We start from the raw sequence: 14,545 nt of genomic DNA on the forward strand, positions 1-14,545 counted from the left end.
TTTTCTAGGTCTGCTTAGACGCGCACGACGTGAAATGCGGTCACGTGATGTTTGAGCGCGTCTTTTTAACGTTGATGGAGGACGAGGGTACCCCTTTGCGGATATCGATGTAACAAAGAGCTATCATACTGTGTCTTCGATAGAGAAACTTATAGAGGTAGGTGTTGCCTAGCGAATTCTTCGTATATATGAATATATGCTATAGGATTGTTGTGTACCCTCGTTGCGATATATTTTTGATCTGATCTTTTTGCCTTTGGCTATATTTTTATATTCTTTTTGACAGATATTCTTAGGAGATTACTCCTTTTTGCTCGATGCCATAATATTCAAGTAGCGATACACTGGAGGCATAATCTATACTTATTAAGGTGAGGCGTTGTACAGGACTTTATTTATGCAGTGCGAACTTAGGGGCCTTAATATTTATTTTACTTACATCTTATGGAACATTTAAATAGAATTTAGGCATTTCCTATGTGGTTGTCTGATATTTGGAGTATCTCTTTATTAACGAGCACTACTCTGTTATATTGACCTACTTAGTAAATGTATCTTTTGAATATTGTAACTTTGGGCCTTTAGATGTAATCGATTGTTATTATGAACAGCCTCTTACTTTGGACATAACTTTTCGTATATTTAACTATCGACTATCGTACCTTGCAGTTCGGCTTTATTATTGGGACTGATGATGAATCTTTTGCATTTTGGTGCGGGAATTACCTGTGCTTTTGATGTTTGTGTTATAACACTATTTACATGTGCTCTTTTAGAAACTGGTTTTCCAATCGTTATTTAAAAATTTCTTTCTTCAGAACTCGTACACACTGTTGCTTTTGAATAACAAGACTAGACTCTTGAGTTACCATTGATTAGTTACCCTTAGTTGGGTTTTTTCAAATATTCCTGATACCTGTAGTAAGGTAAGGAGGTTTTCCAATTGTCATTACAAATTCTTTCTTCTTTTTGGGATGTTTTCACTCACGAGCACGTTTGATATTATTTTCGCTCCATATGGAGGTTTTTAATATCCTGCACCATTATCACTTCAGGTGTCTTGATATTTCCGATGTCTTGATTTTGACTTGATTCTCTCGTATCTCGCAAATTTCTGGCCATCTGCCGCCTTGATTCTGAATTTTTGTATACTTGCGTGTCTTATTGAAGAGGTTTGATGCAGAATAGTCATGTGTGTCTTCTGTCTCTGGATTCTTTGTTTCCCCCCTCTTTTACTTTATCTTTCTGTTTTTCACCCTTTGTTTGTCCTTTACTCTTCAGTTGTTTCCTTTCCGCTATTTAGTGCGTGTATAATTGCTGTATATTATTTCACTTGTTAAAAGTATTGTATTTGTTTTTGCTCTGTATGATGGTATCGTCCCACTTTTCTCTGTGGTTAACCTATACACAGGTGCTTTTGCGTTTGGATGTCATAAATTGAATGCGTGGGCTGATTTTAAAATTAGACTCTGATTACGATTGTTGTTTTTTTCCTCTGTAACGTACAAATTCTGAGTTTGTGATGTTTTTGATCTCTTTATTTCGCATTATTATTTTTTATATTTATTTTCATTTTTGTCATTTATGTTTCATTTTTGTACATTGTTATTTATATATGTATTTTACATGTATATTTATGTGGGTGTTTCTATAATTATTACAGCCCTGACGAAGTTCCCAAGGCACGAGGGAACGAAACGCGTTGGCTGTGTGCCCATCTTTTAATCAAGACTATAAAAAAAAGAAGAAAACTATGTCTACCACAAGTGTTGGCCTTGTACGACTCGTGATAGAGTGCACCTTCCTTTCTTTTTTTGTAGAAAGGAACTTTGCGTGCCTTTTTGCTCAACTTGTGAAGGATCTCCAAGGGCTTGGAAAAGAGCTTGCCTTCTGATGAAGTCTCAGGGACAACTGACTTCAACCACCAGCTCCCCAGAGTTCTTTGGAAGTGCCTACTGCTGTTTTGGGCCTTCTGAGGGACTGCGTGTCGCAAGGATCTGGAAGTGCGACTCACGGAGAAGAAGCGTGTTACCGTCGCAGCCGCTGCAATCGTATCACTGAACAAGGGTGTCGCCACTGTAGCTGTCGCATTGCACCGCATCACAAGAAGCGCCCCGCAACACCGAAGAAGCGTGTCGCAGCCATCATAGCTAACTCATTGCACCGCATCAAGAGAAGAGTCTCGCATCGAGGAAGAAGCATATCGCAGTCGCATCTTGGATGACGCCGCTGTAGCTGTCGCATTGCACCGCATCAAGAAAAGTGCCTCGCATCCACGGAGAAGCGTGCCGACGTGGGAGCTGCTGCCGTCGCATCTCTGAACAAGGGTGTCGCCGCTGTAACTGTTGCATCGAGCGGAAGCGTCTCGCATCGCTGGAGAAGAGTGTCGCCGCCAAAGCCGCTGTCGTCGCATCACTGGACAAGGGTGCCGCCGCTGTAGCTGACACACTGAGCCGAGATCTCTCGCAACATCGGAGAAACGAGCCACATCAGGAAGATCTTCACTTCTTTATTTCTTTGCACCAAACTTTCATCGCATCAACATCGTTGCAACACTTTCGTTGCCCTGCGTGTCGCATCTAAAGGTACATTGACTTAAAGTGTTGCATTTAAGAACTAAAGAGAACTAAGCTAAAACTACCATTTAAAGTAACAGTATTGTGGATTTTTGTCGTTTATGGTCTTGTGGTAAATCTATATAAAGAATACTTATTTTTGATATTCAACTTGTGTGGTGTCCATCTGTAGTGTTGTCACAAATGCTTTACACACTGCCTCTGAGATAAGCCTGTCTGCTCCTGCCAAGCTACCAAGGGGGTGAGCAAGGGTTATTTTAGGAGTGTACCCCCTTACCCTGACTAGAGGCGAGGGTCCCTATTTGTCACAAGTGCCTACCTGTGCCAACTAGAGACCCCAAGTTTAACAACAGCCATGAATTCTAAAGATGAAAAACCTACAGCACCTGGTATTCCCAGGCGGTCTCCCATCCATGTGCTAACCAGGCCGGACCCTGCGTAACTTCTGGGCTCAGACACGATCAGGTGCTTCCAGGTTGGTATGGCCGTATACACAAGGACTTGTAAAACACAGAGAAAATAGATACACACCCAAAAAGACAGGTAATATATAACCTCCAGACAGATGAAAAAAGCATTGTGGGAGAATTACAAGAGCTTCCTATAAAGCCTAAGAACTCCAACTATAAACTGTATGACCAAAAATAGGTAAGGAAGCGGATTGTTTCCGACACTACCTATCACACAGCGTAAGATACAGAGTTTACCCCTTCATGATTTAGGAATTACCAAATCAATTACCTATCCCCTCCCACAGAGGAGCAGGATACTAACTTGTGTCTTCTAAAGAATACATGATAAACTCTGAGTTTACTCGCACAATTTTCAAAAAAGTGAAGCACATATAATTAAAATTTAGATATGTATTTCACTCAGAAAGAGAAACAACCTGTACCAAAAACACATTGTCCAAAAGGACTTTAATGACGAATGAACCACAAGAACATGTATTCAAAGAATACAAAGCGTAGGCCCTGCATCCATCAGCGCCATAACAAATATGCACACCAGAGTAGTGAGGACATACTACGCTGATTACTCTAACAAGTAGAGACCAGAGAGTCCCTATATACCAGATTTACCACTGGCATACCAACATGTCCCTATGCAAGACAACGAAAGGTTGAAACCATGCACATTTTAGCATACTGAACAGCTTCTAAGAAGCTCGTGTCAGATAATCTTGCATGCAAGAAGACACGTCTCTTGACAATAACCTCTTGAGCACAAAGCTCCTCCTCAGAGGCCACTGGACAAAGGGAATCCTCCCTCAGTTATCTAAACCAATCCTAAACTAGTAAAAAATTGTACTGATTCTTTTATATTTTTCACTATTTCTCTCTGTACTTTTTAAGGTCTTTGTGATCAAAATAAAGTTATGATGATCATGGTGATGGTACTGAGAAGAAAACATCTGTTCTCGCAGGACACCAAGTGGTCAACTAACAACGGACATGTAAAATGCCCTAACAAAGCTTTCTCACTTATAAAGAAATAGAGACAAGTTACCCAGTAACAAACAACTAAAAGCTATGATTCTGAAGACCTCTATCTGTCACATAAGCGTTGTAATGCTGCATCAGTTTGACTCCCAAAAAGGTGGGCACCATAAAATGGCAAGTCAACCAAAGTCGATTGGTGTAGCAATCACCAGTAATCTCACCCCCAAACGTGCCTGTTACCAGAAAGCGCTAGGAATTGTTTCCGCGTTTCCCCGATGTCAGGGTTTCCTGAACTACAACTCCCTGCATGCACTGGGGCGCATCCGAAGACCTTACCTACATAAGCACTTCCGCTGGAGGCGGAAGGTGCTTGTCAATCATAGAGCTCATGGATTTGCGAGGCGGAAGGTGCTCCCCGCCGGATACCAGCGAGAAGCATTGCAGCATTCATTCCTGTGACGGGCCGAGTCCCGCGTTCCAACGGAAGCAAGCCTGTGGCATCGGAGGGAAAGAAACGCCATGATATCGGGAAGGCAGCTGTTCCAGCATCTCTGGTGAGACGAGCGTTGAGACTAGCGTGTTGTTTGTTTCAACAAAACTTTATTGAGACTTATTAAGACCGTGTTTGTTCCCAGTGTGCCTTTTCCCTTCACCTGGAGATTACGTGGACTGCTACACGCACACTTCGACGCTACGTACCTCGCTGCCGTTCTGCCAAGTATAAACTGCTTTGTTACAATCTCCTCGAATTCCCAAGGAGGGAATACTCTTTTGTTTTTGGAGCAACACAATCGCTGTGACTGTGCAATTACTGGGGCTCACGAGTGGATCTCTTCAGCTAGTCTCTGACTTAGTTGGTGTGAGAAGTGTATCACATCACGAAGAAGCCAGGGGCAGTCCTACGCAAGTGAGACTCAAAGGCTCAGTTTTAATTACTAGCTACACACTCTAGTGACATTTAACTGGAACAGTGTGGTAACCCCGGGTAGGGGTAGTATCTACAGAAGACAGTCAGGGGGGTGACGAAGATTACAAGATATCACGAAAGATTTGAGGTCTACCGGTAACCAACTTCTAAAGGAAGATTCCATCCCCGAATTACATCCTGAAGAGCCCATATCCCTGGCCGCATCTTGTTTATGTTATCCACTTCCCTTTTTCCCTCAGGCCTGATCTCACGCAGCTAGGTTGCCTTCCTCTGCTGGGGATTAGACTCTTGGGAATCAGGGACTTACTCATCTGCTATCGTCTCTGCTGGATCCTACGAGAACAGGTTAGTGGCGAATATAGGCTTGGGCGCTACTGACAACCTGGCATACCTGACAATTGGACAGCCTTCGAGAAACCCAAGGTTGCCAACCAAGCCTGACTCATTAATGCCAATGCCATTCCTTGACCCAAAGAGTCTGTTGTGTCCATACCACACCTTATGGTAAGCCTAGTAGCCTGCTAACCATCTTTAATCAAATCACAAATCTCCAAGCTGAGGTTATCCAGAAGAGATGGTAACACATTCTGTAGTGAATCCCATAAAGCTTGGGAATTTCGCCCCAGCACACAAGATGTATTTATGGATCTCAATGCTTAGCTTGCGTAAGCAAAGATTTGTTTACCACATGCATTACGCCTCCTAGACTCTTTACCCACTGGAGTTTTAGGAACAGAATCTACATCCCGTGAAGAAGTCGCAACCTGAGTCACCAAGCTACGGGTGGAAGGGTATCTATGAAGACAAACTGGGTCTCCAGGTGCAGGCAGGTGTCTACGTGCAATATCTCGGCTTGAAACCTGTAGGCATAGAAATGGCACACAGTTACACAGACAAAGTTATCAAGGTAGGTAAAAAAAACGACCAGAGGAACCGCTTCTCCGGATTAGCATTACAGCACAGTAAAGAAGAAACTGACATCCACGCGCTGTAGGGGACTTATTTGGCTCCACTGACGTTATGACCGGAGTCATCGCGGAGCCGTACGACGCCGTCTCCCGGCACGCAGAAGTACTGATGAAAAATTTCCAGATCCAGACTGGTGCCTGGGGAGACTTCAAAAGTTAAGGAATCTGCGGCTGGATGTCTCTATCAGAATCACTAAACAGTTACTGTGGAAGAGGTGTGTTGGGCTATCACAGCCATACTTTCAATTAAAAAACTTATGGAAAACTGCATGACCAAATTGACCCTCAGTCTACCCACTTTAGCATATTTTCTATTTATTAGTTTGATTGGAAAACTTGAATTTTTTTTTTTAGAAAGTTGTGTTCCAGAATCATGTACATGCATGGAGTTATTATACCTTTTACAAATACCAGAGAGACTCTCATGGTAAAGAACTGCCTTCCTAAAGTGAGCTTCAGAACTTGCATACAAACTGAATAAATAATGATTTGGAAACGTGCACGGATGTCCAAGTAGCCATTAGGCAGGTATGCAAAAATGTTATGCCCCAGAAGTATAGAGGAAGCCACTTTGCCTTTTAACAAATGAGCTGTGAGAAAAAAGTCTGCTCCTTCTTTGCCAGCTTGCCATACAGCATAATGCACAGTACAACCAATCAGGAACTGGTCTGTTAACAGACAGATTTCATATTCTCTGCACTTTGAAGTATACAAGTTCCCTCAGCTCTACACTATTTCAATTGCACCACATAGTAGATCAGGCCCTATTGCAGGACTATCCTTCACAACCTCTCTTCTAACCTGGAATTATAATGATGAGGTAGAGGAAAAAAGCTGCCAATTACACTTTCTGAAAGACAAGGGGAACACCTTAGGCAGAAACCTAGGATTAACTCTCCACAACACCTTACCTTTGTGTAACTTTCCGTTTCCTGCATTATTGCCAATGCCATTTTTTACAAACAATAGCACTAAAGTACCATTAATCCAGTCACAAATGCAAGATCACAGTGATGCAAGCATATCTAAGTGAATTTTCTATGTAAACGGAATTCACGTATTTTGTGAGTTAATAAAGCTGTACCTGCATTTCAATGAAAATTGCTCAATGAAGACCTTTGAAACCTGATACTTAAGGAAATTAGACATCAGTTCATCCTGTAAAAGAGAAAATGCTGTTAATTTGTAAAGAAATAGCAACAGAAATTATGATTAAAATTTCACACTAGGGTTTCTCTTGATACCTCAGATATGAAGGGGGGTAGGCCGGCAACATGAACATAACAACCCTTCTCCAACTCACATCCTGAAGTCTCTGCCACTCTGAACACTAGATAAAAAATGAAAACAATGAAAAAAATTTGTATACTTTTCTTCGTAACATTTTTCACAACTCTAAAGTATTTCAGCTCAGAGTAGCACTGTGGGATTTAGGGGCGCTTGCACAGGAAATGTCAGAAGTATTTAACCCTATTAGGACGTTTCGTTCCTCTGACAAATTGCTCTTGTAGACTCATCTTTTTAAAAGAGCTTGCATAAGAGAAAGAGCCTTCGCTGTGCTTGTCCCAAAGTTATGGGACACCATCACCATCAAAAGCATTTATTTTGGGGTATGACCCCATAAAACATACAAATTAAAATACAATTTATTACACATAAACACATTTAAAACAATATAAAACATGTACACATATTGCCATAAAGGGCTACAAATAATTCCATAACACTTCTCTAGAGTCACAAAAAACATGTATGTTTCCTCAAAATCCAAGCAGAGTGTAACAATTTGCTCAGGCCAAACTTAATATGCTTGCTAGTGTTGGATCTAAATAGTCTTAACACAACTTAGGTCTTATACCAAGATTCAAGCATAGTGGGGAAATCTGTAAACCCCTTGGATTAAGATAGACAGGGCGAACAAATTGACATGTTCGATGTTCTCAATGATGTTGGCACAATAATTGCAAGTGGAAGAATCATCTTAGCAAGAGTGCATTTAATAGCGAAAGCCTGTACAGGTAAAATTCCAACTCTGAATTTAACAGAGACATTTCACAAAAGAACTTTGATATCATCCAAGTAGGATTCATATTTAGGGGAGAGCTTATGGCACAGGAATGAGTAAGAGAGATTGCCACTTACTTGACTGATGCCATTGCCCCGTGACAAAGCAAGCTTGAAGATTCTTTTCTTTGTTTGTTAATAAAGAATCTTGCCACATCTGCCATCTAATCGATAGAGCCAGGATTTCTCATGGTGTAACCACCTTATATTTAGATTTACATCAAGTTCAATGCAGTCGCAGTTCAACTCTATAGAGTTCCAGCAGATAGCTGGACCACAATCTTACCCGAAAGAGAAGAGGCCTCAAGCGGCAAGATGGTCAATGCTTTTAATTCCAGTGTCAAATATCAGAGGTAAATTTGGAAAGCTTTCAGGGAGATTTAACAGAGATATTAGGAAATTATTCCTATTTAAGATCAAGCTTCTCACGTTAGTCGTGCTCCAACTTTCTACTCCATACAATGCCGCAGCTTGGGGGTTAAGCTTCTAAACTTGCACACCCGGAGAAATTGATCTAGACTGAGTAACCAGTATATTTTCAAAACCGCAGCTGCTCAATGCCGAACTAGAAGGCTACTCTTTTGGATTTGTTGTCCTCAAACTAATGAATTAGCCACCCTTTGATCTAGGTAATCAAAACTTTGAACACATTCTAGAGATGTATGCCTAGACCGAGTTTGCCTATATAACTTTTGCGTGGATTAAAAACCGTATATTTGGTCTTTTGAATATTTAATTCCAGCCCTTTATACATGCAAATTTGATATACTTGTTTCAATAGGTTTGCAACCCCAAATGGCCTCTGAATAGTAGCAGTGTAATCAGCAAAAAGATGTGCTGGAACTCTTCTGCCATTCAATTTAGGAGAATTATTTATGCAGCTGTTGAAATAATCTGCACTCTTTCTGTTTTCCCTGTACATAAATGTTCTAAAGACACGGCCCTGAAGCACCTCCCCCTGCCAACAGATTGGAATGGAGCTGATTAATTCTCCTAAACTACCCCATCTAATATAGGAATAATTGGACTGATGGAGACTAATCAAGGTGTCCAGAATACGAGAAGGCACCCCCATTGATCCAAAGACTTCTCACAACCTGTTTATAAAAACCAGGTCAAACGCAGCCCTTAATTCAACAAAGACCACTTACAAGTGATCTTTAAACAGTGCAATGTATTTACATGTTAAAAGGGAGAAACAAAAACTTGGTCAATAGTGCTAACCTTAGCACGGAAACCAGACTGAAAATGGGATAAAATCTGAACACCATCATTCCAGCTCTGCAGCTTATTCTTGCAGAAAATGTCCTGCAAATTATTAAGAAGGCTTGTAGGCCTATAGTTCCTAGGGACTCCCCAGCACCCTTTTTACAGGCAGGTATCATATGTGCCCAAGTATCTGGCAGGTCTGCCATCTCTGAGTTGCTTCCGAACATTTTCGGGGAAACCGCCATCGCGTAGCCAAGCATGTCGACGCAGGGCTATTGAGCTAGCCATAGCACGACCCACTGAGTCAGTGGTATCCATGGCCGACCAGTTGGTAAACTGTGCCATGTTACGCCCATCCTGAACCAGCTCAGCATGAGGGCACTCTGGCAAGGAGGGAAGGAGTAGCTCAGCAGTGTCCCAAAGAGCAGAAGTAGACTGAGCAAACAAGCAGATTGTGTTGAGGGAACGAAGACCAGAACTGGTGGATGCAAAAACATTGCGGCCACACGACTCCAACCACTTATACTCCCGAGTAGGAGGAAGCAACGGTGGAGAAGAGGAAGGATACGCAGCCTGGACCACCAGTCCAGGAGCCCTAGGATGCAGGGACAAACAGGCAGGGTCATCTGGAGCCGGCTGGTGGAGATGCGCCACAGCGGGAGCCACGGGGTCACCAGATGAGGGCCTGGCCCAAGTTCTCAGAAGGAGATCATATAATGACCTGCCAAAAGAGGCTACACATCCACCGAGCCATGGTGAAGAAGATCCAACAAAGGGTCCGAAGACAAGGAGAGAGAGGGCGGCTGCATGTGTAAGACATGGGCAGCCCTACCAACTGCCTGCGCAAAGTCAACGCTGACCTCCGTGGCCATCCGAGATGGAGACAGCAAGTCATCCGTTGGGGATGGCTGCAGGCTAATCTGTCCTCCCAACGACAGCGGCTCTTCAGAGAAATGAGCCGGCCAGTGCCCCATGGGATTCTGCTCTGTGGCTCATGGGAACACCTGTGTGGGTGGGGAGCCCACTGGGGTCACGTCCACCAACAGAGAGACAACCGGGGACCGCACCGGCGTCGGAACGGCACCGATGGCCTCCAAAGAGGGCTCGACCACCCGGAGCCGGACCGGCGTCGACTCAGCCTCCACCAAGGCCGGCGGGGAGGAACGAAGCAGACTCGGAGAAGAACTCCGCGCTGCAGCCAGATCCAGCGACGACGCAGGGAGCCCCGCAGGACTGTGCAAAGAAGCGTCAGGTGGGCTACACATCAGAGTGGGATGCCCATCCGGGCTGTGTCCCGATGTTGCAGCGACTCCGGAACCAAGGCAAGTCAAGGCACTCGGTCAGCACCGAGGGCAAACCCGCCGGCAAGCCCCCAACCTGAGTCCCTACCCCCAAGTGTGGGGCCCGAGGGTGTGCCAGGGAGAGGGGGTGACCCAAGGATGGCCTTGAGAGCCCTTGAATAGGCTCCCATCTGGGTCCGAGTCACCCCAGCACCAGGAACCAGTGGATAGACAGGGGTTGACTCATGAGGACTCACGTGCTGTGAAGACCGGGAGCGGCGGAACCCAGTGTCACGGTTGTGCGAGGTAGACGACCTCCGTGACTTCTTTCGGTGCTTACCTGAGGCAGGCGAACGACGTCCACGGGAACAACACTGTAATCTTTCCTGAGGAGAGACCTCAGCCGGCGCCGTGAGGACTCCGACCAGGACATCTGGGCAGACAACAGTTTCATTAGTCGCTTCAGCTGCCAGCAGGCGTCGCACTCGGTGGAGTCGTGGTGCTCGCCCAAGCACCACATCCAGATCTCGTGTGGATTTGTCGCCATCTGCCACGACCAGGATACACACGATTTGAAGCCCGCAGGCATCGGCACACAGTTCCAGACGCGAAAGGCATCGCAAAGGCCTGAAAACAGGCCAGAGGACCTGCTAAATTCCAGATCTGCTTTAGGACGCGGAAAAGAAGAAAAACAGACGTCAGCACGCCGAGGGGGTCTTATTTGGCTCCGATGACGTCACTTTCATGGACGATGTCAGGACGGAGCCAGGCGACGCCGCCCCCCGGCGTGCAGAGGTACTGCTGGGGAAAACGTTTTCCGGATCCAGTCCGATGCCTAGAGATAGTTAAGGAATCTGCGGTTAGATGTCTCTGTCAGATATTGAAGTTTCTCTCTACCTTTGATAGCAAAAGAGAGCCACAGGATAGCTGCCCACTGCCCTTCAGGGACCTTCTGAAATAACAGGCCCTCTCTAGAGCAGTGACCCATTTATGGATGTCATCCCCCTCCTGGTAAGGAGGTACTATCCTTCTCAGGATCCTAGTGTCAAAAGTGTGTTCCCTAACCCTAGGTTTGCTAGTGCTGCTACCATGGGACCCTAGTCTCAAATTTTTCCTAGTCCTCTGAACTTCCGAGGTCTCCTTATCAAGTGCAACTGCTGCTTCTTGATTCTGAGCTTGGCTCTCTCAAGCTTGAGCAGGTGGTATTCCCTTTCTAAGGAGTACTCCTTCTAAGTAGAAATGGAGGTCCCTATGAAGTGGTTATAGGAGGTTGAATTGAAAGAGGAGAACCTAGACCCACCCTGGATGTTTAGCAACCTTCTAGGAGGGCCTCTAGGGACTTCATCTGTACCTTCTGGACAATTCCCTGGGGGATTAGAGTTTACCAATGACGGTTCTTAAGACACCTCCTGCTCAGGCTCAGAAGTGGGGTCACTGGGGTGAGACATCCCTGGCCCTTCTTCTTGAGCCCAACCCAAAGATATCCTGCTCTTCTGGACTATCAGAATTCTAGAAGTCATATTGAAGAAGCATCTCTAAGAGTTGCTCCTTGTTAGGGTTGCTACCTATCTTGAGTTTTCTAGATGCAGCCAGGGTCATGAGTTCCTGGAGCTTGAGACCTTCTTGCCTCCCTAACTAAATACATGGTTACTTGGTGTAGTGTGGTGCTGCACCTACCTGTCCAACTGAAACTAAACTTCTAAAGATTGGAGAGAGAGAGAAAGGGTTGTGCTAGACTTTAACTACCAATCCAAAAAGTTCAGTAGAACTTACTAGATCACAAAAGTATTATGTCCCTAGCTATGGATGGCTTTTCATGTAACTCGCACCTCGATTACATTGTAAAACAGTGCAGCTTAAATCCCAACTGCAGCACACCAATGTAGGAGGCAGGCTTAATATATGGTGCACAATTATTTAAGTGATGCAGCATGCACTAATCCAGGCAACCCTTATGGTGATTTTAGTGGTCTTTGACAAACCATAGAATGATCTCAAAGTGGTAGCTGTGGACAGCAGCCTTCAGGCTCATCTTGAAGGAGTGTTAAGCAGCTTGTTTTACCAGTTTAATCTTATAGTGTAGGTCAAATGAAAAAGTACCACAAAGTGTTTACATAAAAATACTTCTATTTATTACACAACACTCCCTAAGACATTGGTATATCTACTACATGGAGATATCAACAGAAGAATACTTCAAATGCAATTAGGTAAGTAGTACAAAATACAGTGGTGTCCAGGGGGAAACCAACCGTATGCAAACTGCAAAGGAAAACGGGACTTGGACCAGAGAATCCAGAGGAGCCAGGGACATAAGGAACCACCCCAGGTAAGTAGCCAGGAAACCCATGGAGGCGGTGTGCAGAGTGGGAACAAAACTGCATGACCAATGAAAGTAAATAGAGAAGTCACAGTTGCAGTTTTGCAGAAGGAGGACCCTTTCAGTGGACCCCGAAGAATTCCCTTGGAGGACGGAAGGTTGGAGAGCCATCCCACCTGTGGATGCCCTAGAACCAGGTTACCTACCCTAGGGAAGCCAGGTGTATGGGGGTGACGAGATGTCGGAAACCTCTGTAGACGACAATAGAAGACTTGAAAGATGACGCCTCTGGAGTAGACGGTGAAGAAGTCCAATGGAATCCAAGGGTGAATTCTGGAAGTGAAGAACCTGCAAGCAGAGGATACAGAGTCTATGCCACTCAGAAGTGACCAGGAGGAATAAAGTCACAATGCACTCTAATGTCGGGAGGTTCAGAAGAAGGGAGGGTGATCTTGTCGATGCAGCTGTGAGGACCAGGTGACGCTGAGGAAGACCAGGAGTTGTGCACCTGCTGTCCCATGCCAGACGTCAGTGACTAGGTGGTCGGTGTCCAGTGGGAGCACCAACAAGCCTTGGTAGCCTCAACTTGCTTGGAGAACAAAAAAGGAGCAAAGTAGGGACCATCAAGGTCCGAGGGACTCACCAACAGCAGGAGAGTCAGAGCAGGCCCCAAACAAGCAGGGGAGCCCACTGAAGCAGTAGAAGAGGTAGTGAGGAGGCGGAGCGTGGAGGGCAGAGATGCTGGGAGGCTGGAGCTTCTTGTAGCCCGAAGATCTCTGGAGTTCAGAGCCAAAAAGCCTTGACAATGGCAAGTCGACGCGGTGCACAGCAGTTTGGTTCCAGCGGTTTTGACGAGGGATGCTGGCCTCAAAATTGTAGAGAGGACCGGGCAGGCCTCGAGGGAGTAGCAGAACCACCAACTGTGTTGCTGAGCCTCGAGGAGTACGTAGGACGACCGGAGCTGCAGACCGGTCAGCTTTGTTGCAGTGCCTGCAGATGCAGGAGAGCGACTCCTTCATACCAAGGGAGAAAACTTCAGGTGTCCTTGATGCCAATAAGTCTGTTAAAGAACCTGGCACTGAAACAGACAGAGAAGGCTTGCAGAACAGAGAGACCAGGAGCAGCAGGAGTCTTCCTTGAAGCAGTCTCAGTTCCAGTCGAAGTGCAACGAAGTCCAAGTGTTTAGATGGTCAAAAAGCAATGTAGCTTCAAGATTGAGTCTTGTCCCATGATGAATCTGAGGACCCGCCCACAGGTAAGTCCTTAAGTACCCTAATGGAAGGGTTAGAACAACTCAGGGGTCTCTCCAAGAGGAGGGGCTGGACAGAGGAGAGGATACTCTCATTTCCTTTGTCCAGTTTCGTGCCACAGCAGGAGTTAAGGACTTCCTGAATTGGCTTAAGCTGAAGTGTGCGAAGAGGGGACCAAATGTGCCCTTCAAAGTAGTCTGGGGGTGCTGGCAAAAGCCCCTACCCCAGCCCACTACACTAAGTTCTGCCGGGGAGGTGGTCACGCCTCCCTGTGACAAGAAACCTATTGTTTTATCTTCCTCTGTTCAACAGCAGGAGAGCAAAATTAGGTCTATGGTCGGGAGCAGCACTAGCTTGTTGGTAGACTCTGAAACGCTGCTACCGGGAATACAGGGGTTATCCCATGGGTGCCCCCCCCCCCCAGTACATGGTATGTGGCAAGGACACGACGACAAGCTGGGCAGAGCGGTTTCTTTGACGTTGGCCCTCAAACGCCACACCTGGCTGA

General features: G+C 45.4%; 1 protein-coding gene across 8 annotated transcripts in view; it reads right to left on the reverse strand.

Moving 5' to 3' along the window:
* Nucleotides 1-14,545, reverse strand: part of RBM44 (RNA binding motif protein 44) — a 2,201,010-nt gene that overhangs the window by 445,060 nt on the left and 1,741,405 nt on the right. For all 8 annotated transcript variants that reach the window (XM_085645048.1, XM_085645052.1, XM_085645050.1 and 5 more), the window contains 2 exons: nt 7,159-7,244; nt 6,999-7,072 (listed from right to left, as the gene is read on the reverse strand). In XM_085645048.1, coding sequence (XP_085501174.1) covers nt 6,999-7,072; nt 7,159-7,244 — 160 coding nt within the window. The remainder of the gene's footprint in view (nt 1-6,998; nt 7,073-7,158; nt 7,245-14,545) is intronic.

This window comes from Triturus cristatus, chromosome 3_1, assembly GCF_964204655.1.
Source record: "Triturus cristatus chromosome 3_1, aTriCri1.1, whole genome shotgun sequence".
Taxonomy (NCBI): domain Eukaryota; kingdom Metazoa; phylum Chordata; class Amphibia; order Caudata; family Salamandridae; genus Triturus; species Triturus cristatus.